This window comes from Melozone crissalis, unplaced genomic scaffold (assembly GCF_028551555.1).
Source record: "Melozone crissalis strain CALT ecotype California unplaced genomic scaffold, PUWL_Pcris_2 ptg000013l_1, whole genome shotgun sequence".
In the NCBI taxonomy this organism is placed as follows: Eukaryota; Metazoa; Chordata; class Aves; order Passeriformes; family Passerellidae; genus Melozone; species Melozone crissalis.
The window spans coordinates 8,082,727-8,109,439 of record NW_026535791.1 but is presented as its reverse complement, the minus strand read 5'-3'; the positions used below and the strand labels follow the sequence as shown (position 1 = coordinate 8,109,439).

Genomic DNA, 26,713 nt, shown 5'->3' with positions numbered 1-26,713 from the left:
CAGAGATGGGATCCAAGAGGGAAACCCCAGTCTGGGATCTTACCACCTCCTGCCCTTCCCTGCCTGCTGATCAGTGTCTTGGCCTTAAGCCCACAAGTGCCAATTGATATATTTGTTCTGGTTTCAGGTATTTCTGCTTGAAGGCAGTGAAGTTTCCTTTATCTTAGGAAATTCTGAGAAAAGGACAGTGATCCCAACACCTTTACAGTTTCGGCCTTTGGTCAAATGCTATGGTCGCTAGTGTACACATCAACTGAATCAGATTTCCTGGATTTATTCTCAGAAACAGCAGTAGGGCAGGACTCCAACCTAAAATCATATGCTAAGTAGGAGGGATTTCAGCTAATGTTAACCCTTGGAGTTATGCCAAACTGCTAATTCAAAGTAAAGTTCCTGTAAACTCTGCAAAAGAGCAGCTCAGCTTAGAAGTGGTGCAGAGAGGTACATGGAAGTTCAGCCAAGCCAGGTGGCTTGTGGACACTGCAGCATCCTCCTGGAAATGACCTGCCCATGCTCTCTGAGAACACTTTTCCTGCAAACAGGCTATATGCTAATTTCTTGATACATCCTCAATTTCCACTGTATAATAGCACTAATGACCTTGACAGAAAGCATTTCCTAGGGATTAATAACCATTTGAGATTTAATGACCTGAGGCTGTGCCACAGGCCATCAACTGCTTCAAGCTGCTCATTAAATTCTTAGGGTACACAGTCCGCTTCAATCACTCCTGCTTAAGCATTTGCTCAGTGTCACCTAATAACAATATTCTCCCTGAGGTATTTCCTCTTCAGAGGCCCTGGAAATGTGTTTGTCCTTAAGACTTTTGGGAAAATAACTCATCATTAATTTTTTAGATGATTTGTGTTTCAAGTCAGAGCATTTACTCAGGCTGTCACTGAGCTCTTGGTGTGAGGAACTCAGTAAAAGTCAGTTAAATTCATAAATCGCATCTCGAAATATAAACTATTTGTTCTAGTTGCTTACAATCTCATAATATAAATCAAGAGCCAGTAGCCTCCAGCATCGAAACACTGGTGGTTCAGCCAAAGGTAACTTATTTGAGAGGTGATTTTGGACAGGCTACCACTTTCTAGCAAAGACTGACTTCATACTGGCTCTAAAAGACACCCCAAATCCAGATCTGTGCAGAGGAACAATAGAGAGCAATGCTGCTTTATTGGAGGAGAAATGCTCCAACAAGCCAATTTCTCTCTGATGAAATCATAAGTCAAAGATGGTGTATTGTCCCATGTTATGGTACATACTTGTGAAGGGTGAACTTGTTTTTCCGTTGAAGATTTTTCATTTAAGGGAACATTCTTCCCATATTCAGATGGCACCAAGCACAATTGGATCTTAGTTAAATCTGCTGCTGTGGTGTTACATCGTGTTCCCTGTTTATTTGTGTAAGAGTGCAGCGCAGCATGCCAAATAGGCATGGCACAAACAAATTGCTTTTTCTTCCCAGAGTTTCAAAACTGAGAGAGAAGAAAATGCTTGGGGAAGAAGGCAATCAGCAACAGTTGTGGGAAGCTGATACAGCAGGCATGGTGCAGAGTGATGTGTCTACAAATCAGTTATATTGTCTTCACATCAATTACAAGAATCTTCTACTGAGGCTCTGCCAGGATCACATTCTCACATTAGTCCCTGTTGTGCACTGAGCAATCAGCTCCCTTGTTATGTCTGGGGAGAACTAGGAACAGGGCTCTTAGGGAGCTGGAAAGTGGAGATGCCTACCCTGCTGTCTGGGAAGGCCTGCCCTCAACCTGATTTTAACTTGGAACCAGCCCTGTGCTTTGAGCTAACGTCTTTGTCCAGAGGCTGCCCACATATTTAGGGAAAGAAAAGCATTTTTTTCTGGCAAAGTCTAAAAGTTTAAAGTGCAGGGAGTTGTTTATAAGCTTCAGATACTTTGTCTTACAAGACAATTAAGAAAACCCGGGTACCAAGAATGTATTGTATCAACTGCAATGGGGGAATCTTGATAATAGGAGCTTAATTCTAGTGCTTAATTCACATATATTCCATATATGTGTAAGTATACATCTGTTATACATATAACACATGTATACTTACACATATATGGAATATATACATAGAGATATATATGAAATCCAGCAGGTGAATTGTTCATCAATGAGGCATTGTGGTGATTAGGGGGTGAACAACATAAGTGCTTACTTGGTTGTTTATGTTTCAGATTAGTGGATTTTGAGGTCAGGTAGCTAATCCTATGATATGCTTTGTGTGGGAAATACATGCTGTTTGTGGTAAACACAGAGCACCTACACAGGAATGTTCCGACATAAATCTCAAATCCCATTGCAAACATGGATACAGATCACTGCACCACCACTGCAAATGGTGACTATCAGGTGCAAATAAGTGAAATTAGGGACCTTAAGTCACGCCATACATTAGTGGGATGTGCCTCAAAAAAGAATCACACTGGAAATGTCTTTTGCTTTATCTGCCTGTACATCCCATATTTTCTGTGTAGACCATAGAGAAGAATGAGCTCTTTCTGTGCACAAGCCATTTCACCTCTTTCACACATTAAGAGAAATATTTTAAAGGAAGTACTTCCTTCTCTCCCTAGCCTTCAGTAGCACCTAGGATTAATAGTTCCAATGCAGTTGCAGATAGGTGAGATGCTTTCCATTCTTTATCTCAAAAAATCCCCATGAATGTTGATAAGCATGATGGAAGGCAGGTCATTTAAATATTGAAGTTCTGACATGTGCTATTGAAGGCTGTTTTATAAAACCAGCCCCTCTTCTAAGGCCATTACTGTGTGGAACATGTGGGTGTGCCACTGAGCCAGCTCTGCTTCTTCTGGCTGCTGTTGGTTTGGAACAAGCATGCTGCTTCATTCCCATGTAGATTTTAGGTGTAGGAATACAGCTCTGGTTGGAATTTCCTCTCTAAAGTCTATTGAGAATTCATATGAGAGCCAGATGAGTTTTTTCCTGTTCATTTAGAAGAAAAATGCTAAACATCATGAGAAACTTTAAAACTCCAACACTCCCTGAAAGTCCTCACCACAATAACATTTTCCTGAAAAAGAGCTTTCCAGTGGGATTTGAGCTTGCAGGTGATAAGCGTTCATTATGTTTTTCTCCCCCCAATGAGGAAAGGCCACATTGGTAAACAATGAATGAAGGAAATTCTTTGAAATACATCTAAGAAATAGGAGCTTTGTAGTCTCAGTTTTGAGGCTACTTTTAGCAACCTCAGACTGGCTTTGGCTTGGAGTTATGGAAAGATTAATGAAAGCCCCAGCTCTCTTCCCAAAATCAGCATCAGCCAGTGAAGCATCACAATTATAATTTTCAACTTTTGCCAGTGTTGCCTTCCCTGCACATCTTCCAGTGCAGGTAAAGTAGTGGCTTCCAAGCTGATTTGTTTGGGTTATTGTTTGTCCTTAAAGATGAAGCTGTACCAGAAAATACAGAACTGTCATTTTCAGTACATCAGTGCTATTCCTTAGCAATAAGTAAGCTTTCAGAGCCTAATGCCATGGCCACAGAATACTGCGGGTAATGGGTTTCTAACTACCATTACAGTGTGAAAAACCACTGCAAAAGGCAAAGCATCAGGAAAAACATAATGAGAAACTTTAAAACCCCAACACTCCCTGCCAAACATAGCCCATCTCCTAAATCAAAATACCTTAATCATGTCTTCAGTTTCAACCAATGGTTTCAGAGCAACATGTGGGCTCAAAGGTGGTTATTAGCTGTCTTTAAGTGCCATTTTAGCTGGGATTTCATATTCAGATTTTGTCTTCTCCTTTCAAAAATTGAATGGGGCATTATTTTATGGTAAAATCTGTAGGAGAGTCCATCTTTCGTAGGCAGCTGCCTGCTTTCTGCTTCTGTTTCTGTCTGGAGAATAACTTATCTCATCATACTTCTGGCATATCTAAGGCTAGACCCTGCCAAAATCTGAAAGTGAAATAAACCATCAAGAAATGTCAGATTCTTAAAAGTGCAGACCAAGGTCAAGTCTAGAAGAAGAATACGCTTGGAAAAAAAAGTTTCCTTCAAAGCATACACAACCAAATTTCAATCTTTGTGTTTATCTGCATATCTGTATGTCATTATTGTAGCTCTGGACAGCCAAAAATGTCTCATGTCCTCAGCACATACTTTCATTCTCCCAGCCTCAAGAGGACATAAACCCAGGGCAGCCCTGGAATCCTGTACTTCATGGAGCACATCTGGAGATGGGGAAGGGCTGATCCCAGAGGCAGCATAGCAGCTGGCAGGAGCTTCCCTGTGGAGCAGGTCTGAGTGGCTCTGGGCCCCTGGGGACAGCTCCCACCTTGCACTCAAGGTGACTTCCAAAGGAGGGATGTGTCCTCATGCTCTCCTTCAGGGCAAGGGCAGCTGTTGTTGTTCAGAGACTTCTCCAGGACTAAATGCAAATTGGGTCAAAACAAAGTGAACCTCAGGCCCCAAGATTTTGAATAGCAGCCATCTCTCATCTCTTCTTTAAACAGGGTGTTTTAATGCTTTGCAGAATTACAGAGTGAGGCATGCTGCCTTCCATCTCCTTAATCCTCTGTAAATTTACTTCTAACAGCTACTGCCAAAATACAGTATGGCACTTGCACAGCACATGCTTCTTCAGTGATGAGCACAAAGCAGCTTCTGTTCAGAAGGAATATGTTGCAAGCCCATGAGTGACACGTTGTGAGTGTTGAAGATTATGAAACATACTCTGAAACTGAGCAAGCCATAAACACTTCGTTTTTCAGAAATAGTCACATTACCTCTGTCACTCTGCTTGGCAAGTGTGTGTGTGCAGGCTTGGTGCATCCACGTAGCACACGTGGAACAGGCATCAAGTGTTGAACCCGTGGTGTGCCAGCCACACATTGGAGTTCAGAGGAAATATTTCAAGTATGCACTTCAGCACTCTTCTCAGTTTTTTATAAAAACCCACGGTCTTTATTTGTTTATTTTTCCTTTGCTGGCCTCTCTCTTGGACTAAACTGACCTTAAATTATACCATGGATTTATATTCATTGATCTCCTGATGAATGCTCTCTAATTGATACAGAATCAGGTCATGGCTTAAGGCAACTTCTGACTCTGGGTAATATCTGCTGGAAAAGCAAGTGTTTTGTTTCTGTCTGTGGGCAGAATAAAAAAGAAATATCTCCAGTTTAAGAGGCCACTGGTTTGTTAAAGTGGTAAAAGAAGACAAGATCATGCAAGGTATTCTATGTGGCCCTCATGGATTTGGACCATATTTTTAGCATAATACACACTTCAGCATATTTAGTCAAACAATTTTGCTTCCTAAGGAGGGAAGAATAATTTTTCCATTTTTAAACTGAAGTGTAAGCGTTAAGTGATGTGTCTCATTTCCCACCAAAAGTCTAGCTGGGCAAGGGATTAGTCATTTACTTTCCAAATATCTAGCTGCTAGAACTGTCTAGAGACCAAACCATCTTTGCCCACAGTCAGGCCAGTCATGATTCAGATGAGTGGGAATGTGCTCTCCAGCAGTCAGAGCAAAGGGACTCCATCCATGAGATGGCAACTGGCACTATCCAAGTGACTTCCCATTAACTATGGGAAGATTAAGAAATAGTTGAAATTCATCCAGCAAGTTAAAAAGTGACAGGCTCTGTATTTCACTGACATTTGCAGAGCCAACCATTCTGTATTCCCTCCTGTTACCCAACAAGAGACACTGAGATGAAAATAGGAGGCTTGTCCTTCTTTGGTAGCTTTGGTGTCTCCTGACAGGTACTCCACATATCCACACTCTGGCACCAGCAGGGAGCAAGCACTGGTAGGTCTCCAGCCTTCCTGTTGTCTCCTTCCAGGCTAATATATGGAACATAGCTGAAGGCCAGGGTCTGGCTTTATAGAGGGATAACTGCAAATATTTAACTTATCTAAGCTCTTTCATGCTATTTGATAAAAGAGCAATTTATGTCTTTCCTGCTTGTTGCTAAAAATAAGAGGGGAAAAGTGTAGAGAGTTGTTAGTCCTGGGTGGTGTGCTAATTATCTCTTTGCTAACTCTGCTTCATTGCTGGCAATGATTATTGTCAAGTAATTACAGGGTTCCTACGAATCTGGCTCCTGTTGGCTCTGCAGTGTAACAGGGGTAAGGAAATGAGAAGTGTCAGTACTATGGATACCCAGTGTTACTTCTGCCATAGCAGAATTTCCTGTTATAGGAAACAGTTATTTTGTACAATGGCTTATTAGATGGAAACAGGCCTAGGTGAGCTGCAGAATGGAAAATCAGTATTTTTTGCTACATTAAAAATCTGTTCTCTTCTTGGAGGAGCACGTAAAACCCCCACAGCCTTCTATTTAAAAACGTATGGAAAGGAAACTAAGGGCTCCAGCCAAAAGGCTAAAAATAATGACTGTACCATCATAGCCAAATTGTCTGTTCCTTCTTTCCTCCAGTATGAATGAATAAATGTTTGTGAACAGCTATCATGTAAGAATTGTTTTAGCCTGTTTTCTGTGTGTTGCTCTGCAACCATATGGACTGCAGCTTTTGTTGTAAAGGGGAATGAACAAAAAAAATCTAATTATTTGTGTGAAGAAAAATCATGGGAGTTTGTTAGTTCACATGTCCAAAACATTTGAGTTCGTTGATAATACTGCTGTTTCTGTATCATCCCTTTGGTTGTTCAAAAAACATTTAGATGTGTATGTGTGAAGTACCCAAAAATGTCTGCAGCCACCTGGTAGGAGAGGACAGGACTGGGTAAATCATAATCCAGTGTGGTAAATGAGAGTTAAATGCTTTGAACATCTTTGAAAATCTGCATCCTAGCAGTTTAGAAATTTAAATATCCTTAAAACTTTGGCCCTGGATATTGAAAGTAATCTGTATCTATTCAGTAGAATTAAATAAAATTTCCATCACATGATGGATGATGGAAACTGAACAGCTGTCTGAGCAGTAGCTCCACTGTTCTCTAAAAAAGAACCTTAATTTGACTTTCCCACGTTAGTACTGTTTACATGTTAGAGAAAATTGTTTGAAAGGCACTTTCGTAAAAATGGGTGCTTTTGTGAAAACAGAGTGAGGAAAGATGTTCTTTTTTTAGTAGGTGAGTAATTGTTTCCTTTAATCTCTTTGTTTTTTCTCATGACTCTACAAAGATCAGCACACAGCCATGTAATTAGTGGCTCTGGACTAGATCACGCTGAAACACCCACTGGTGTGACTCCACTGTTCTTACGGCACTGCATAGTCAAAGCAAAGGGTAAAATTTAGTTCACAATAACATCTTCCCATAAGCATATGTTATTTCTTTCATCACTGAAATAATTTAAAAAGTTAGTTGAACCATCAAACAATGGAGGTCATCTGGCCCAACCCCTGCTCATGGCAGAGCCAGCTTTCCACATCCCATCTGGCACTGCCACAGGATCAATCCAGCTCCAAAAAGGAAGGTATTCCAAGTTCAGAATGTCCAATAAAAGAAAATAATGATTTGCACGGAGGATTAATTTACTGATATTTCATTTCCTCATAGAGTCACAAAAGACATCATGGTAGCTTTTTTTAGTAATGTTCTTACAGAAAATAGCAGCTGGAATAAAGCAATAAACAGATATGGGTGTTTGATCCTCTCACAAATAATCATAATAAAACAGTAGCTATCCACAAATAAAGTTAACCTTCATTTTGTAAATGAATTTTCACTACAGTCTTGAGGCATGATAAGATATTAATAATGTTGATATACTTCAATAGCAACAATAGTGGTATGGTTGTGAATTAGAAAAAGACAGCTGGGTTTGTAGGTACAAGTCTTGCCTGTACTTTCAGGATAATGTCAGCCCTCCTGCTCCTGGATTTTAAGTAGATGACAGTTTCTTACACAATGTGTGAATAAGTCACCATCTGCTGTTTGGGGTTCTTTTTCGGAAGTAATACACAGGACATCTTTCTCTGTAGGCCCTTGCATGAAAAGAGGTAGTGAGGAAACAGTGGGATCTAAAAACAGATCTGCTTGTAGTGTTAATCAGCTGATAACAGCAGATAACACTGATAACACCAGGTGAGAGCTCAGCACTCTGCATGGCAGACATGGATTTGGACCTCAGTTTGGAATATTTGAACTCTGCTCAAATTACTCATCTCACACAGAACTGCAAAAGAAAGTGTTTTAATCTTAATTCATGATAAACAAGAACTGAGAAGTCTTTTTTATTAATACATCAAAGTATTATCTCCAAGGGGAGTTACTTTAATATTAATATTCAGTGTTTAATATAAATTCACAGCATGAAGACCACCTCAGATAGGTAGAGTTTCTCTGATGTATATCTGATTGCCCGTATGTAATTTGAACATCTCTAGAACATGAAGGGCATAATCAAAGAATAATTAATATGTTGATAAGGAATTACGTTTTGCTCTACTTATCTGCATAATTCAGAGAGAAAGTTTATGATGACAACATCTTTTGGGGTATTGTTTATATTTTCATTCAAATTATAACATGAAGCATTCTCTGCATTCCATAGTGCCTTTCATCTGCCGAGCTCCAATTACTGTCTGACCAATTAACTTCAGTATTGCACACATGCAAACCACGTTGGGTACTGTGGAAAATCTAAGCAAGGCATTGAAGCCTGAAACTTGACCTCTGGTTTAGGATACTGAGCTTGAAAACCCTGATTTCCAGGGACATTAAATCTTTGCATTTAATTGGAGTTATGAATACACATGAGAGTCAAAACTAATGGTCAGACCAGCACTACATCCCCTTGGAAGCCCTCTGAATGTCAGGGCACTCCAGAGACATCTTGTATGCTGCTTGAGTTCAGGCTGTCTGGAAGTCTCCCCTTGCCTTGCAAGAGATGACATTTTTCAAAACCTTGTAAGGACAGAGTGTGGCTGCAAGCTACATGTAGTGGGGTCCATCTGCTGCATCCAAATTCAAACCAGATCTCAAGGGCAGACCACCAGACAAAACACCTTGGGCACTTTATGTGCAGTGAAGAAACATACCTTGTGTACAGATTGAAGAATTTACTGCTCTAGTGATTAAAGTATTAGCAATCTAATAAGAGAGTGGGTCCAGCTACAAAGATAATAACACTTATAATTCCAAGTGTAAAGTTATGGCAAGTTTCCAGTAGTGGCATGGTTGGAATTGATATATAAATATACTTCCTATTGGCTGTTCCTCTCCTTGTCATTGTTCTTGCCCTTCCTGTGACTTTCTGGATTAAAAAATCAATACTGCTAGTTTTCCTCAGGATGAAAAGAGGTGTAGAGGAGCTTACAGTGAATCTTCATCTGAAATTCTTTGCTAAGAAAAGTATGATGTTGCTGGTGGAGATATCTTCCTCCTTACTGTTGGGTCAGTTCAGGGTTTTTTTAGACGCTTCGTGAAATAGTCAGACTCACTAGAATGGTTGAGGTAGGAAAGCACATCTGGAGGTCATCTTGTCCAACCCAATTGCTCAAGCAAAGCCACCTATAGCCAACTGTGTCCAGGTGGCTTTTGAATATCTCCGAGGATGAAGCCTCCACCAGCTCCCTGAGGAACATGTACCATTGCTTAGTTTCCCTTACAGGAAATAAATCTTCCATGATGTACAGAGCCTTCTTCTGTGTGTCAGCGTGTGCCCATTGCCTGTCACTGGGCACCACTGAGAACATCCTGGCTCTGCCCTCTTTGCACCCTCCCTTCAGATATTTATCCTCACAGATGACGTTCCACCGAGGTTTCTCTTTCCCATGCTGAGCAGTCACAGCTCTCTCAAGCCTTTTTTCATCTCTCAGATGCTCCAGGCCCTTCATCATCTTTGTAGCCCTGTGCTGGACTCACTCCAGTAAATCTATATTTTCCTTTCACTGAGGAGCCCATAACTGGATGCAGCCCACCAGATGTGGCCTCACCAGTGGTCAGAAGAGGGGAAGAATCACCTCCCTTCACCTGCTGTCAGCCCTCCTCGTGCAGCCCAGCGTGCTGCCTACCTTCCTTGGCAGAAGGGCACATGGCTACTTCGTGTTCTCTTGGTGCCCACCGGGCACCCAGGTTGATTTCCGCAAAGCTGCTTTGTAGTCTTTTGGCTCTTCACTCCTCAACAATAGTGATTCAGTAGAAGATACATGACAAGGATATATAACAAACATATACAGCATGAATAGGTACATATAGCTGCAGTTTCACTGACTGCTTATTAGTAATGTCTGGAGGTATTGGACTAGGAATGGCACATTGCAAAAATCTCTTTATAACACATCCAGGGAGCAGGAAGTTTTCTAAATACCAGCTGGACACAGTATTTCCTTTTCAATGAGAGCTCAGCAGCTATTCCAATCTTCAGGCCACGCTTTGGTCCATAATACATGGAAGTTTAGATGCTGCCTAGATCTCTCAGCTTGGGAATCCAAACCCAGAAACTTGTAAAAGAAGAGTCTGCTTTCAAAATTTAACTCATAGTGACTCTAGGAGTCACCAAAAGTTTTGAAGTCGATCCCAAGGGATGAGATTGTTACCTCTTCTCTACCTATTAGATAGTGTTTCTTCCACATTAAAAATACTATGTACTTTATATTAGAGTCCTTAAAGACTCACGTTTTCCAGACCATTATCCCAACACATTTTTCAGTGGGCATACAGTGCTCATGTATAAGAGCTCTGTTAATTCTCAAGTCAGCAGTTCTCAGCTTTCGAATGACAGGCCAAATAGGTGGGATGGCCAGTGTTGTACTGAAAAATGGGTGGGTGGTACTCAGTTCTCCAAGTCTATAGGAAGCCAAGACTCATGGGGGCTGTCAGAAGGCAAGAAAAAGAATATAAATCCTAATGGGGAAGGAGGAGGATGTGAAGGGAACCAAGTTCTTAATCACTTTTGTTCATTAGCAATACAAGAGTATTTTTCTTAGGACTAAAGGGAGGAGAGCCTGATGTCCTTGTCAGCTCTCAATATATATATATATAATGCAAATTTATTCTAACTCATAAATCCTGTTAGTGGTTTCAGCTGGCTAAAGTATTCTCCTTGTTTCTTGTCATAAACTGCTGCAGCATTCTTTTGTGCAGCTGCCACATTTCATCCTAATGCAGCTGCATTACACCCAGGGATGAAGTGATCCCTATATATAACTTTCTCTTCAGTTTTTATAACTGTTTAAAGGGCCTCAAGATGAGATGTGGGTTGCAAGCTGTTGTTTTATTCGTGTCATCACGAAGTGCTGCATTGTACAAATCAATTGTAAGCTAAGAAAAGTGGCTTCAAAGTGGTGCTTGAAGATAGAGAGAGATTTTTTGGGTTAGGAGGGATTTAAAATCCTGTTTCGGGAATTTGTAAGGATGATGACAAAAAATGGGAAACAGACAGGCATGAAGTAAGGTTGTATAAACTGAGTGGGCATGTGGGACTGTGGGTAGCAAAGATGTCAGAGAAACGAATGACAGAAAGTTAAAGAGGCTTCATAGTGGAAGACGTGGAAAGGAAAGGAGAAAAGGAAACCAGCAGTAAATAGGAATTATGATGATAAGGAGCAACCAAAAATCTCAAGAGGATGCTCAAATGAAGACCTGAATCTCTTTTTTTTCTCACATTACTGAACCATGTAACTTGGATGAGATTTTCAGCATTGGTTGGGTCTGTTAAACATCTTTGCAGTACTATTAATGCTATGTCTGAAACGTTCAAATGTTTAAACCACTTGGTGTCAAAATCTCATTGCATTCTTATGTTCAGATGCCTGATTGTGCTGTAACAGGAGTTCCCTTGGAAGTCTATATATAATGGGAGAATTCCCCAGCGAGTCGATTTTATGCTAGACCTTCAGGAACAGTAATGGCTGCCTGATAGAGTGACTAATTGCTCTGAAGTAGGAGTCCCTCAGGAAATTTCCTGCTCCTAAGGTCTTCAGTGTGTCCCTGCATGCCTGCTGTCTTGGTGTGCCGGCTGCTTCGGTGGCCCTGTGGAGTGTAGCACATTGCACAAAGGTCTCTCCTGCACTGCAAACTCTGATTTCCCTGTTGCTGTGTGCACAGCCACCTTCTCTTATTTTGCATGAGGAAACTCATTGTGTTGTACCCCTAGCTGTGATGATACCTAAATGTAAAAAATTCAAATACAGACACTGTTCCCAGACTTGTAAAGTTTTGTGCTTGATGAACCTGCTATAAATCTCAGATCTACCAGTTTTACCAGTATCCCATTAATTTGGGAAAGGAATTCAGCATAATCCTTTTGCTGAAGGGAGACGTAGCTTCCTAAGTCCTTGCTGGAATAACACACCTGTTTTTTCTTGAGGAGTGCAGCCTTGCTGAAGATAGAAGGCTGATGAGAAGTCTCCCAGATGGCCTATACAGAATTTGGTTGTAGTAGAGAACAAAACAATTGTTTTAGTCATTGAAAGAAACATTTTATACAGTCCCAGACTATGTATGAGTAAGAGAAGTGTCAGTAGCTCAGAAGGAAAAGCTGGATAAGCTGATCATCTAACCAGGAAAAAAGCCTTTTCATAACACTGCCTTTAGCTTGGCTTCATTTATTCCTTTCTGGAGAATTCTTCTCCAAATCTGTGGTGGTAGCAGTGAGTAGTCAGATAAGGTTCCAACTCCAACTCATCTCCTGATACCAGTGTCGTGTGGCAATATCAGTTCAGATTGCCTTCCTTCTTTTTTATTCCCTCTTTTTTATTAATCTCCCTGCTTTTGTGCTGTGTGTAGAGTGAACAGGAGTTCCCAATTTCCTATTTTTGTATTACCCCTGATTTTGTACCATTTTAGCATAACCCTTCCTTATTCATCTGGTCTCCAAGGTAAACAGTCACACTCTTTAAATCTCTCAACATACAAGATTTATTTTTTTTTCATGTTCATAAATAATCAGGCTTCCCACTTTCGACCTCTCTAAGAAGTCAGAGCATGAATGGACACATTTGACTATTACTCACCAAGGGTAAAGAATTACACATAAAGGAACTACTCATGAAAGATCTTTTTCTATTGACATTTAAATTATATTCAGCCACAGTAGTTTAAAAGGTCCGTATTTTATTATAATATTACTAGTACCACAATATTCCATGAAAGGTTTAGGACTATTAAAATAACACTTTGACAGTTTTATTTGTCCCTTCCTTGCAAAACATAACCTTGTCTCTAACACTAATTATATGGCATGATATAAAATAATTCCAATGAAATTCCACTTTTGAAAACCTTATTATCAGGATTTATTGATGCGTGTGCACCATAGTGCAGTAAAACATATAAATTCATTGTATGCTTATGGTTTATTTTATTTATTATATATTTGTACTATAAATGGTAATTTTACAGCTGCATGGTACAATTGCTGTTGCGTTATTATTGGAATTATTCTGGAAAAGTCCTACAGAATGGATGGGAATGGGGTAAGCCATTCTCCTAAAATTCTCACCTCTACCTAAAAGCATGAAAGGTTATTGAAAATTGTATCTGTCCTTATTAAATTGCATGGGGATTTTTCCTTAGGGAATATGACAAGTTTTTAATTTTTCCATGCTCTACACCAAGTGCTTCCACTAGTGAAGTGAGATGATAATACAGCAATTAAGGTATTAACCTGCTCCTTGCAAGCTGTAGATCATGGAATCATAAAATCATAGAATAGCATTGGTTGGAAGGGACCTTAAGGTTACAAGCCCCCTACAGTGGGTAGGCAGGGACACCTTTCACTAGACCAGGTTGCTCACATGTGAGCTCTTGTTTTGCCATGAATTTCCTACGTGAGTTGAAAAGTCGTCTTTTCTCATATTTACAAATACATTCATGTTCTTTCCAGTTTAGCACCCTTACACTCTAATTTCAGAGCTCTGAAGAAGCTTTGCAAATGCCACTTAATGGAAACCTATCAGCCTTTAGTGGTACATTGTAGCTGTGGGATGGTAGAGTGTTGCATTTACATGTCCGAAATTTGGAATTTGGATTGTCCAGACTAGATTTCTAAGGGTAACTGAGCAGTGGGATAACCCTATTTTTATGGCCAGATAAGTGTCAGGCATCCAATTCCCATCAACCTCACCTCTAACTTGTTTATGTACTTCTGAAGTGCTTTAATTTGCCATCTTTGAAATAAGAAGAGTAACATAGAGAAATATCCTAAAGACTCTGATAGAGAGCCAGGAGAGTAATGACATCCATTGCAGTATCTCAGACTGAGCTGCAAGAAGAAGCTGAAACCTGCTAGAGCTGTTCTCATGCAGCTTCAACCTGAGTGAACTTCTCCAAAGAACTCATGGTCCCTCATGAGCGCTCCTCTGGGGAGACTTCAGAGTGGTGGCATTGCTTGTTGGTGACTTGACAGGTTTATGGGACACAAGGGTTGTAGCAGGACCTGTGAGACAGGGCTGTCTGAGTGCCTACAGCTGCCTGGAGCATGCCTCAGGTCTAAGACTCCATCAGTGTTTCCTCCCCAGGAGTATTCTCTGGTTTACCTTTCATAGAGTCCTGCAGCAATTCCTGAGAGTAAAAGGCATTTTACTACCTTGGGTTGAGCTGAGCCTCTGAACTGACCCTAGAATGCCAGGTAGCCTAGAGTTTTGTTCTGGAAGATGCAGCACAAACTCATCCCAACAGTTTTCCTCCTCTTGCAGGAAAGAGTAAGACAAAGACCAAAAGTTGACGTAACCACTTGCTTACCGATGTGGCTCCACAGTCAAATGCACTTCTTTCCAATTAATTGATTAATCATTTTCTCTAACATCCCTAGATATTTTGTCTGAATATACTAAATTAGATTTAAGTGGTGAGCAATACAGGGGGAATACTAAAGTGAACATTAACAGTGATTTGTTACAGAAGATGAACAATAAAGGTTATCACATAAAGTTGACATAAACACAATAGATGGGGTAATTATGTACCTTATTTATTCTAGTTGCTAAATCTTTCACTGCATTGTGCAAAGGGACATCTGCATTTTAAATAAAAATGTAATTTAAAAAAAAAGAGAGAAACACCAAAACAGAAGACAGAAGAGAAAGGCTGAACGATGAAATACTGATATCTAGACAGGAAAAAGGAAAGGACTATAGTAACTAGGTCTTAGCATTGATATTTGTAGATGGTGATAAGTTTCCAAGCCAGAAAATTAATTTATTTGCATGAGTTTCTCCTGAGAGAGCTGTTCACCAAACAACTTTTTAGACTGTTTAGACTGTTTAGACTTTTTAGTTCTCCTGTGCCCCTTCATGAGGGAAGGACTGTTCCATTGGTTTGACTTTCTTGAGCTTGTTAAAACACAGCTAACATAAATTAAACAGAACCCTGGAGGACTTGAATCAGTTTGCTAATCCACCAGTAGATCATTCCCACCACTTTTGGAGGGTTAGTTTCCTACCAGCTTAGGGGGTTGAGCTGGGTCTCTGAAGGGTTAGCCAGAGTGGCACAAAGGGAAGCAGGAGAAGCAGCCAGCTGGCTTTGGATAGGCAGGACAAGGATGTCCCCTTCAGAGGCAGCTGGCTGCTGGTCTGGTGTTGGGCAGAAACAAATCAGTTTGGGAAGAATCAGAGAAAGCGTTGGAAGAGCAGGAGCGATGACAAACAACTGTCTCCATTTCTGCCCCAGAACAGCCAGAGCCACCCACACGGTTTGTGGGAGACAAGCTCAAACCTGTTTAATACTAAAGATAGACTCAAAGCCAAGACCCAGCTGTGCTCAGAATACTTGTCACATTTCCTGATTGAACCTCTCTCTTCATTTTGCCCTGAATTATAACTCACTACCAGTAGAAAAATGAAATGGAAAAGAGAAATTTGTTTTCTTCCAAGCTTCAACTAGAAACTGAAAAAAAACTCCTTAGAATTCTAGTCCTGTGAGACATACTGACAGTTGTCAATATTTGGGACTGAATTATTATCTAGCCTTAATAATTAATGATTATTGTTAACTGATGCCCAAGCAGGTGGAAAGCAGTGGGCAAATTTTGCCTAATTTTTTTTCCAGCCACAGAGCAGAAAGAGCAGTAGTGCATAAGGACAAACCCACCATCAGATGTGCTGGGGCAAGCAGCCTTTTTGGCCCTGCCAAGGGAGATGCTGCTTGTGGGTCAGTGATGGCTCACAGGCTTCTGGTAGGAGATGGAGGAACTGTGCCTCCTGCCAGCCTTGAGCCATGTCCTCTCTGAAATCACTCTTTTCACCATGACAGCCCTTCTCTGTGCTGTTGACAAACTGCCTTGGTGCCACCTCTGTAAACATGTGGGTTTCCAAGTCCTTCCATGTTGCACCAGGACAGTGCATGTGCTGGAAGCAGGATCCAACCCCCGTACTAGCCTGGAAATGGGAACAGAACTGGGACAACACAGCTAAAAGTATTTCTACCACCCTCCATTGACACCTCCACTGAGGTCTTTTTGGTGCTGCACATCTCTTCCCAAAGAAGTCTTCACTAATGTTTCACTATGAAGTAAGAAAAAGCAAATATTAGGATATGAGCACAAAAAGAGAAGGTTAAACTTAGCATGTCAAATTATTGTTCAAACATTGCAGTAATGAAAGCATTTATATTGCATTCTGAACTATAACTTGGATTACATGCCCAGGGCAAAATAGAAGAAATCACCTTTGATGTCTGCTGAGGAGTGAATCCTTTGTTGTGCCTTTTCACCTAAACTGTAGGAGGGACCAAGAGTGGAATGACTGGAACAGGTGCCTTGGCCAGCAGGAACACACTTGTATGAGCTAAGTCCTGTTTTGGGCTGTGCCAGCACCCTGGTGCGCTTCTGTCCTCCTGCTGTCCTCTGGATAAGAGGAGAAAGAGAGATATGGGAGGGAACTGGGAACTGATACTTGTCTTGAAACTCAGTGTCCTGGAAGATTAGCAAATCTTACTCAAGGCTGAGGTAGCCATTCAGAAAATGAGAATACTCCCCAGAAATGCCTTCATGGAGGATATAGAGTCAAAGTTTTGAAAGCAGAAGTTAATCAGTCAATTATATTTGACTGAATACAGTGTGTTGCAAACAACTTCATAAAAAAGAAGTAAAAAACAAACCAAAAACACCACAAAAAACCTAAAACCAAAACCTCAGAGAAGAGTGAGATCTACTTTCTTGTTTATTCCCTATAATTACTCAGCCATTGCAACCTGAGATTTTTTTTAGATCTTGTTTGGGCTGCAAGAATATTTCTCAGCAAGCTCCTCTGAGCAGCCAGCTGCAAAAAAACACTGAAATATGATAAGTGTATAAGAGCATTAAATAGTAGCATTCTCCATCACCCACAGCCTCTGTCAGTTCTGTTTCCAGGCCAGATGAAGCTAGAGTGTATGTACAGCTGTTCTGAGTTGTAAAATACATTTTGAAATGGGATTGATTTGTCTGTGTTTCATGAGATTGAATTAAGCAAAAGAAAAAAAAGTATAAAGACTTGTCTCTTTTCCAAGCATTTAATAGAAATAGTCTAACTGGAACATAATAGAGATGTGCTTTCAGCGCACAGATGTGCTGTAGTGAGAGCCACGTTTTATGTAAGCTGCTTATTCTTTTGTGCACTGTCAAGAACTGAATGTACTTTCATACTCCGTTTTTTGGCCTTGACATGAACTAATGTCAAAGCAAATGAAGACCTGGTGGTAAATCCTTTTCAGCACTGCTAATGATTGTGACCATTGTGGAGTTGTTCCTGGCTGTCTAATCATCTTTGGGATATTGAGCTTTTGATACATAGACCTAGTATTCTGAATTTTGATTTCTGCTACAAAATTTGCCAGTGTGATTCATTTTGTAGGGGATCAGAAAGGTGTGCAGGTCACACACTGCAGACTATATTCAAAGCAGATTTTATAGTGAGCTTCAGTGGGTAAAGTCATTAAGGGTATAATGAGTGATCTGAACAGAATTACACGGTCAAAAGTTCACGACAGCATGTCTTACCTATAAAAATGCATTTTAGTAGAAAACTGATTTACAACTGGAATTTTTTTCACATGCAAGGCAAAATATGCAGAAGAGCAACTGAGCCTGATCATCTTCTTCCAGTTCCATTGTTTGCTTTATAGTTACAGGGTTTTGTATTATGGCTGTCTAGACTTCACAGCCACAAATGTGCCAAAACCCTTGACTTGTTCATTCAGGTTGATTAATAAGCAACATAAAATGTCTACTTTCTTTAACACCTGCCCGCTCTGTTACTTCGTGCTTTGCAAATGTAAGAGGTGCAGATACGTGCTTTGACTTTGATCCTGTAAACCAAAACTGTTCAGGTGGTAGATCCTGATCTAGGTTTGGACAGCACAAAGAGATGTTTCCCAGGTTTCCTCTGAACCCCACCTTTGTGTGGATGAGTCTGTTTTCAGCTGTTCCCCCGGTTGGTCCAGGAGCAGCTGCACATGCAGGCAGTGCAGGTGCTGGGCAGAGCTGGACCCAGCATGCTGCTTTCCAGAATGTGAGCCCCTGGAGCTTGGTAAGAATAGAGGTGCCCCTGCAATTGTCCCTTCAGTATCATGACACCTGCACTGGGGTTTTCCTGGCAGTGCTTTCCATGGATTTCATGTGGCATTCTGCTCCTCAAGAAATGTCAGAACATGAAAGAACACAGTGCTGCTCCCTGTCACCCCATTTTCACCCTGCTCCACCTTCACGTCTTGCCAGCAACTTACCCTTGGGGGAGGGTAGATCACAGAGCCACAAACCTGGCTGAACAACTTCTGCTGCAGGGAGATGGTTAACACTTGGTCCCAGCCACCAAGGGGCTTTGTGCACCCCAGGGTCCTGTGGAGACAGGCAGAGGGACTCTCTTCTGATGCTATAAAGTGTGATTCAGAGTGACGTCAGTACTGTGACAGCAAATAGATCCTATCAAGTTTCTCTGTTATTTCTTTGTAATTGAAAGAGCTTCTAATTCAAAATAACAGAGTGTGAACTGTTTTCTCTTTCCTCTTTTTGCTCAGAAATCGAAGCAAAGGAAGCGTGTGACTGGTTACGTGCAGCTGGATTTCCCCAATATGCTCAGTTCTATGAGGGTAAGTTGCTCTTTCTCCTCTTTGTGCGGTTCTGAAAGTGCACTGGGCCCTCGCCAGGAGAGCTTGCAGTCAGCCAACTGCACATTTGACTGAGTTATGGCCATGGCTGGATGCTTCACAAAGCTTCAGCTGCTGGAGTCATACCAGTGCATGAAGAAAAGTAAGATTCTTAGCCTTGTAACCATGGGACGTTTAAAAAAAAGGGGGGGGGGGACATAGCTTGTGTAAACCCCAAAGGTTAAAACAAATTAATACAAAATATCTAAAAATATGAGTTTATTTTCTAAAAACTTTCTGAAATGTGCCTGAAATAAAGACAGTAGAAATTATTGAAAATTTCAATCATGCTGAAAGTAAGACTGAAAACTCTGCAGTTACCAAAAGTGAATAATCTGACTTGCACTTCACATTTGCGAAGTAAGAAAAGTGGACAGTTCAGTGCTACCTCAGAGCAAATGGTGGTGTCCCCTTCCTAGGTGCTAAGTTCATGCCCAGGGAAGCAGTGTCCCCAAAGGCAGGGCTTGGTTGCACTGCTGCTGTGTTCCATAGAGTAGTTTGGGGACTGGAGCTGAGTTTTTCCTGCTCTTCCTAGCTCAGTGCTGAGAGGGAAACTGTGGCTGAGCCTCATTTTTCCCAAAGTGCATATTCTCCCTGCCAGAGACACCCAGCTCAGGCCACTTGGGCTTATTAGCCAAAAGGCAGCTCTGCCAAACACCTCTGGACACCTTCCAGGGTCAGCATGAGTCTGGAGGCAGCACAGATCCACTCATGGAACGCGGCCCAAGGAGCCTCATGGGTCAGAGCCAAGTCTGTAGGGAATCAGCTCGGACAACACCCCTCCCCTCGTGTGGGGCTGAGGATGGCAGGGAGGGGGATGCTGAGGACACCCCCATGGCCAGCTGAGCTCCATCAGGGCCCAGGTGCTGTTGGGCTGCTCAGGTGCCTGGGGACAGGAGCACCATTCAGAGATGCTCAGGTGGCTGCACAGGAGGCAGGCAGGCTCTGTTAAATCCAGCAAGGAGCTAAGACTAATAAGCCTGCCAGACCAAAACTGACACAAATATGAATCTAGCACAGTCCCTGGGTAGCCAGCAGTACTTTTGTGTCTGCCTTGTATTCAGAGTATGTCACATAGTGACTCCTCCAGCGAAAGGAACACCTGCTGCCTGCTTAACTCAAAAGGATGTTCTCTCCAAAAAACAACCTGTGCTGGGCTCCAACAGTTCCCATGCAGTCAATATGTGCTCTAGACAGACTATGTCTCCAAAAACAAGGTGCTTTTCACAGGCATCTATTATGTCAGTGTGAGCAGTAGTGTCTGAAAATGCTGGCTGAAGTTCCTGTGTCCCAGTGTCCTGCTGAGGTGCGTAAGCATGGCAGAGCAGTCTGGAGAGCAGCCACAGCACTGGAACCCGTCCCACTGTTACAGAGCTGTGTCACTTTTCATTGCAAATGTCAGCTTCCAGCATACTATTCTGGCTTTTTAGCTAATATTGGGGATTATAATTCAGTTTCAGGGGTTTTTTTTGTCTGTTATTTGAGTAACCCTCTGTCTGAAATCATTGTTATTTGGATCTGTTTTAAAAACAAAAGGCACAGAACATTTCTGGGGCTTTGGCAAAGTCTGTCTAGCAAATAACTCATTAAGCCACTGTAATGAGAAGGGAAAACCTTCATGTAAAATAAGTGTGGTGGTAATTCCCTGATCTCATCCATTGTGCAAGGTGCTAAAATGAACAGCTAACAGTTGAGTATTTTTTAAGGCCAAAATGAAATAATTCTGCTGTCACTCTAATGCAGTGGACGCTCAGCTATACCTTTAACAGAAAAAAAAACAGAATGGTGTAAGAAAGGGTCACAGATACAGCTGGAAGGGAGCCAGAGCTGAGTGAAATTGGTCATACTAGATTTCAGTGAGCAAGCACATGCAAAGCAATTTAGATATAGACAACGTATTTTCACTTGAGTAGCAAGTGGTCATCTTAATAATGTGTCTCCTTTTACAGACTCCCAGTTTCCCATTGACATTGCTGCAGTAAAGAAAGATCATGATTTTCTTGACAAGGACCTTGTAGAACCTCTTTGCAGGTAAATAACACTCCAAGTTTCTTTTCTGATAATTTAAAAGAATGAGATGATTTTTGATTGTTGGCATAGCAGCAGTTGAGGTGTGTGCTTGTCCAGGTGCATTAAGTGATGAGATCTATAATGCCAGCATCCTGAGTTAATTTCTCTTACAGAAGATGCTGCAGTAGGAGACCCACTACATCACAGAAAGCATCACATAATTTGAGAAGACCAAAATCTAATGGATTTGAAACAGATGCTTTTTAAGAACTATCAGTAGTGCAAGCAAACTCTGAATAAATAAGAGTCACATTTGAGTCTTACATTAATAACTCTTATGTCTAAGTCCAGCAAAAAACATGAATCTTCATTGCAGAGAATTCAGCAAGCCCTTTTCTCTGGCAGCAGGCACGATTTTCATGCTGCTGTGATTCCCTTGGTATTCTTATTTGGCACCAGTAGCAGAAGTGGGACCAGACCCCCCAGTAGTACAGATGCTACAACTGATCAGTGCTTTGGCCCGTCCAGCTGTCCTGTGTTTGCTGTTTATCTTGTTTTTTGTACTCTGTGATGAATATACCATACTGCATTGCTCAAGTCCTGTCTCCCAGGACTCAAGACACAGCAATTCTGTGGCAGTTTTGCAAAACCACATTGCAGAGACATTGTTCCCCTCTTCTTTCCCCTGTGCTCAGCTCAGGCTGGTTCTGTTCCTCTCCTCTTCAAGTCAGGACAAAGGAGCATCTGGCCCTTAACCAAGTAGACTTCATTACATGTTATGGAAACTTTCACAACACCAACATCAAGATAATTGGACAAGACTCTATTTCCCCTTCTGCAACTGTGGCTAAAGTCAGCAGGGATGGCTTTAGGAGATGCTGTTCCACATCATACTGTACATTGTAAGGATTAATGAGTTTGTGGTGGAAGAATGCAGAAAAGGTTTCTGAGAATCACCATAAATAGGGGTGACAGAGGCTTCATCTAGTCCACCTCTCCATCCCAGACTATGCCCCCCTTCTTGCCAGATCCAGGTAGTTTCTGGACATAGCTGTCAGATTGCTTTTCCAAAATTCCCCTGCTGCAAGTTGCTTCTCATGCTGTCTGTTATGGCTACGGGGAACAGAATATTCTCTGTCTCTATGTAATAGCCTTTGTGTCTGAAGGTAAATCAGTAGGAAAGACTTGGATTCTCCAGTGATCTCTCTCACAGATGCCTGAGAACAGAATTAATTGCAGACTTGATCCACTGCTGTTCTCTGCTGCTTGCTGAGAGAGATTGCTGTGGGGGAGATACCCTCTTCCCCATACATTTGTACATCCCCCTGCTTCAGTCTGGCATGATGGAAGACATGCTTTGCTGCAGTTTGGGAACTGGAAAGTGATAGAGATAGGAGATTGAGATCTCTTCCCCTCTGCCCTTTACCACAAAATTGAAGGACCATTAAAAATGCAAGAAAGATGTCTGCTCCTGCCCCTTTCTTGTGAGAAAAAGCAGTGAGATATAGTCATTCCATAGCTCCCTAATCATTCTTCTCTGAAGTAATTTGCAATGGTGTTGCTGCAGTCATGGTCATCAGGCATCCAACACCTACACAGCTAAAAATGAGAACAGCTTATCTCTTGCTCTTCCAGCCTCTCTGTAGACTCACAGATACACCTACAGTTACTATGTTGATATATTTATGAGGATTATTTTCAAGCTGAGAAGTTAGAGACTTGGTTGGGTTGGGGGTTTTTCTCTTTTATTAAAACATGAGGGTTTGAAAAATTAAGTAGCAGCTAGATAGATGCACTCATGGGAAAAAAAATACATTAGCCTAAACCATGGGACAATGATGAGACCTATAGAAAAAAGCATAGACACAGATATTTCCACACTTTAAAGATAAATGGGTTTATTACTCTCTAACTACTTCTTCTGTAATTATTTTATTCAGAAGACAACACTTGTTTATTTGACTTTTTGTTGGGAGTTTTTAACCAGCTTAGATCTTAAGAAGGAATAGCTCCTCATAATATTAGAAATACAAGTATTATGTACAGGTCATGTTTTCGGATTGCAGACATTTAATTGGATGTAACTCAGCAGCTTCAAACCCTTTGCTGAAAGCGAGCCGTAAAAAGCCATTGTACCAAATGCCAAGATTCATCAGAAACAGTCAATAGTGTCAACTGCTGCCCCCAGTTCCAGCTTTGTTACTCTGTGAGCTATCAAACCAGCATCTTCCAAGTTTTCCAGTGCATTGGAAATCCTCACAGCTCAGCTGACCACTGTGGGCAGTTCTCTGCCCTTCCTTTGCTCTGTGATGCTGTTACTGCAAGGTGCATGCCAGTGTACCACTTGAGAGCTGCAGGCTGTGGTGCACTTTGAGGAAAGAGAAAGTTGAAAAAGGCTGGTTATTACTTCTGTGTGCACATTCCCAGGTTGGCAGTCAAACTTCCATTCTTCTAACATTCAAAGTTGCCCTTGAAGCTATGCGTGACCAAGCCATCACACTGACTAATAGTGCATTCAGCACATAGTGCTGAACAAAATGGGCTTCTCATTGCTTTTTGGAAGATAATTTTAAAGCTGAAATGCCAGCATGGATAATCAGTTTGAGCAGTTTTAGCTCTGAATAGTAATAGCAGAAACACTGAATTTCTCTGCTCTTGTGAGTTGAAATCAGACTCTCAATCTCATTTTATAATCAGTTTTCTTATGGCGTTGAAGTATACCAGACAACATGAGGCATAAATGAGGAAGAACCTATTTTAAGGCAGCTGGTAGTATTTTTGTCAGAAAGTCTAAGACTCCCTGTTGTAAAAGATTTCAGTGACCTTTTTGAGATATTCTAACATTCCTGCTGTTTACAATATAATTTGAAAATTTGGCAGAGTAAAAACCAAATTTGAGGTCTATGGGTTAGAGGCGTATCTATCAAGAGATTCCTCTCAGATTTTACTGAGTAATGAACAATAGAGAATTGCCAGGCAATCTGCAGGCAAATGCTGTCATCCTGCCAAAACAATAATTGAGCATGAAAATTTTATAGCTGTGTCACGTCCAAAATAGCAGCAACCAACTCTGCTCTGGGAACTCTTGTGGCTGCTGTGATAAGAGGGTGAGAAGGAGAAGCCAAGCCATGTTGTACTTTTTGTATTCACGTAAATACAGTGACTAAGAACATGAAGAACAAGTATATCAGAGTCTGATACATAGTTCGCCAAATCAAGCTCTTAAAATTCGAGCTGTGCCAAGCAGTCTTTTTTTCCCTTAGCATTTTATTTTTCCATAGCTGTTGTCTCTTAGACAGATTATAAACAAAGGGAAGGTTGCTGTATGGGATGGGACCTCCTCCCACCAGAGTTCTGAAATGATGGATGCGCAGTCAGTACCATCTGCTGGGTTATCTTGCTCTAGGTGCTGGTGGGGGATAAGCCTGACTCTCCCCATGCAGGACAGGAAGCCCTGCTCTGGAGGCAGCAGAATGTCTCCCGCTGACTTGGAGGAGAGATTGCTCATCTCATGTGAGCCTGGAACCTGCAAGGTGACTCCGTCAGTGGCAGCCATCATAAAAAGGTGATAGGACTGGAAAACAGAATATTCTCTTTATGCACAAAACTGGTAAAGCAGAGATATGCCAGTGCCAGCCTTGCACATCAGCCCTAATGGTGCTAGGAGGACTCTTATTCAGTGTTAAGACCTCAGCAAAGCCCAGCATCAAGAGCTTGATGTCCTCTTCCCAAAGCTGACAGCACCAGAAGAAGCCAGGCACGGACATGTGTACTCAGCACCTAAACTTGGCTAGGAATAACAATAAAACAAATAAATATTGTTGTGGTTCCCTCATAGAGGCATTTACAGAACAACAGAGGGTGTTTTCCTGGACAAAATCCATAAGAGAGGGCATTTGTGGATCTGCTGATGCCAGAGACCCTGTACTGTCCATGCTTGTCCTCCCCATGATGCCTCTCCTGTGGCCCTGGCTGCATTCCAAAGCACCTGCTTGAAAGCAGCTGCAGAACAGGTCCAGAGATCCACCTGGAACTCAAACTCACTTCAGAGCTGTCTCCCTATCACTTGGATTGCTCCCTCTTACTTGGATTGCTCCTAAAGCAGGACAAACAGGTCCCCCGCCAGGTTTTCCAGCTGGCTGAGTCGGCATAGCTACAAGCTTGTATTTATTTGTAAACACTGCTCAGTGCTGTAAAGAATGCAAAAGCTGGAGATTTCCTGCTTCTGAAAAACTTCTATCATAAGAGTTAACAATTACAGCACTGGGGTTGGGATTCAGAGCCCTAAGGACTTGTGTCTATGGCTGTCTTAAATCTCCTCTGAGAGCCCAGACTTCTCCATGTGTTGGCTGGACAGAGGTACCTGCAGCAGCTGAAGGCCAGGCTTGATACTCCAGGGGATCTAAAATAGCACCAGAAACATCTGTTTGGGCACCTGAATATCACTGCTGGCTTTTTAAGAATTATTTCAAAGTCTTTAGCCATCTTTGATGCTCTGGAGAAAATAAAATTAACATCACTGAAATGCTGTAATACATGTTTTCCAGTCTTTCCCTGAACAATGAGAAATTTACAGATACTTTCAAATGCATCCTAGATTATTTGGGTTTTGTATAGCCATCTCTCTTGTGTTTATTTAATGTGTTTTTCCCTGCCTTTTCTCAATTCCAGACTTTGTGTTTTGTTAACATTACAAACAGCGTTCTTTTCCCATGTTTTTTAAGCAGTGGCATAAAAGTGCAGTGCTCCTCTCACTTCAGCTGGAACGTTGGTGACAGCCTTTGTAGCCAGAAACTTCTGGGGGTTTTTTATTTTCAAATAACTTGCTGAGGAGTTGACTGTCAGTCATCTGACAACTTTAAACTGATGAAAAAAATTTTCTGCCACCACTGGCACATCAACAAGGTGAAAGAAGCTGAAAAAGACTGATTTTGATCTGAGCTGTTAGTACCAGACAAACTCACAAATATGATCATTAGTTCTGTAATTTCCCTGGAAAATCTTTCCATAGCCCTGGAAGAGCCCCAGAAAACATAACAATGTTTTGCAGAGGGGTGAATTTAAAACCTGGAGCTGAAGTCCCTGGCGCCCAGTAAAAAGTAGTTTTGGTTTTGGTGGAGCTAGTGTGGAAATGGAGCTAGACTTTTCCCTTCAGCACAGGCCAGCTGACAAAGAGATGCAGGAACTCCAATATTTGCCAATATTCAGCACTAAGAGGAAGCTGTCCCCAAGATAGAAAGCTGGGCTGGAGTCCTTTGAAAATGTGCCTCTGTGTACTTGAAATTGATATCGATACACACATTTAAACATTTTGTGCTCGAATGAAGCACTGAACATTATTCAGCCCCAAGGCCCCAAGAAAATGCTACTTTGGGTTGAGAAATTCTGTGTTTGGGCAAAAGAGGAATTTTGCAATAATAGATGTAATCCCAGAAGAAGATTTGTGGGCAGAAGGCTGCAGATATAGCTACACAGCCACAAACCCTGGAATTTATTTCAACATTGCTATCATGCATGCAGGGTGTGCTTGTGCATACATTAAACCCAAATTAATACCACGAGCACAGGACTTTTCTGATGCGGCATAACAGATTTATTGGCTTGAGTTAGGGAGGAATATTTGATCTACAAATGAGCAGGTGATATTTTCAGAGGGAATTTT

At 41.5% G+C, this 26,713-nt stretch overlaps 1 protein-coding gene across 4 annotated transcripts in view; it reads left to right on the top strand.

The window, feature by feature from the left end:
* The window catches only part of STARD13 (StAR related lipid transfer domain containing 13), a 244,671-nt gene that overhangs the window by 189,531 nt on the left and 28,427 nt on the right, over positions 1-26,713 (top strand). For all 4 annotated transcript variants that reach the window (XM_054271414.1, XM_054271417.1, XM_054271415.1 and 1 more), the window contains 2 exons: positions 18,913-18,984; positions 20,991-21,072. In XM_054271414.1, coding sequence (XP_054127389.1) covers positions 18,913-18,984; positions 20,991-21,072 — 154 coding nt within the window. The remainder of the gene's footprint in view (positions 1-18,912; positions 18,985-20,990; positions 21,073-26,713) is intronic.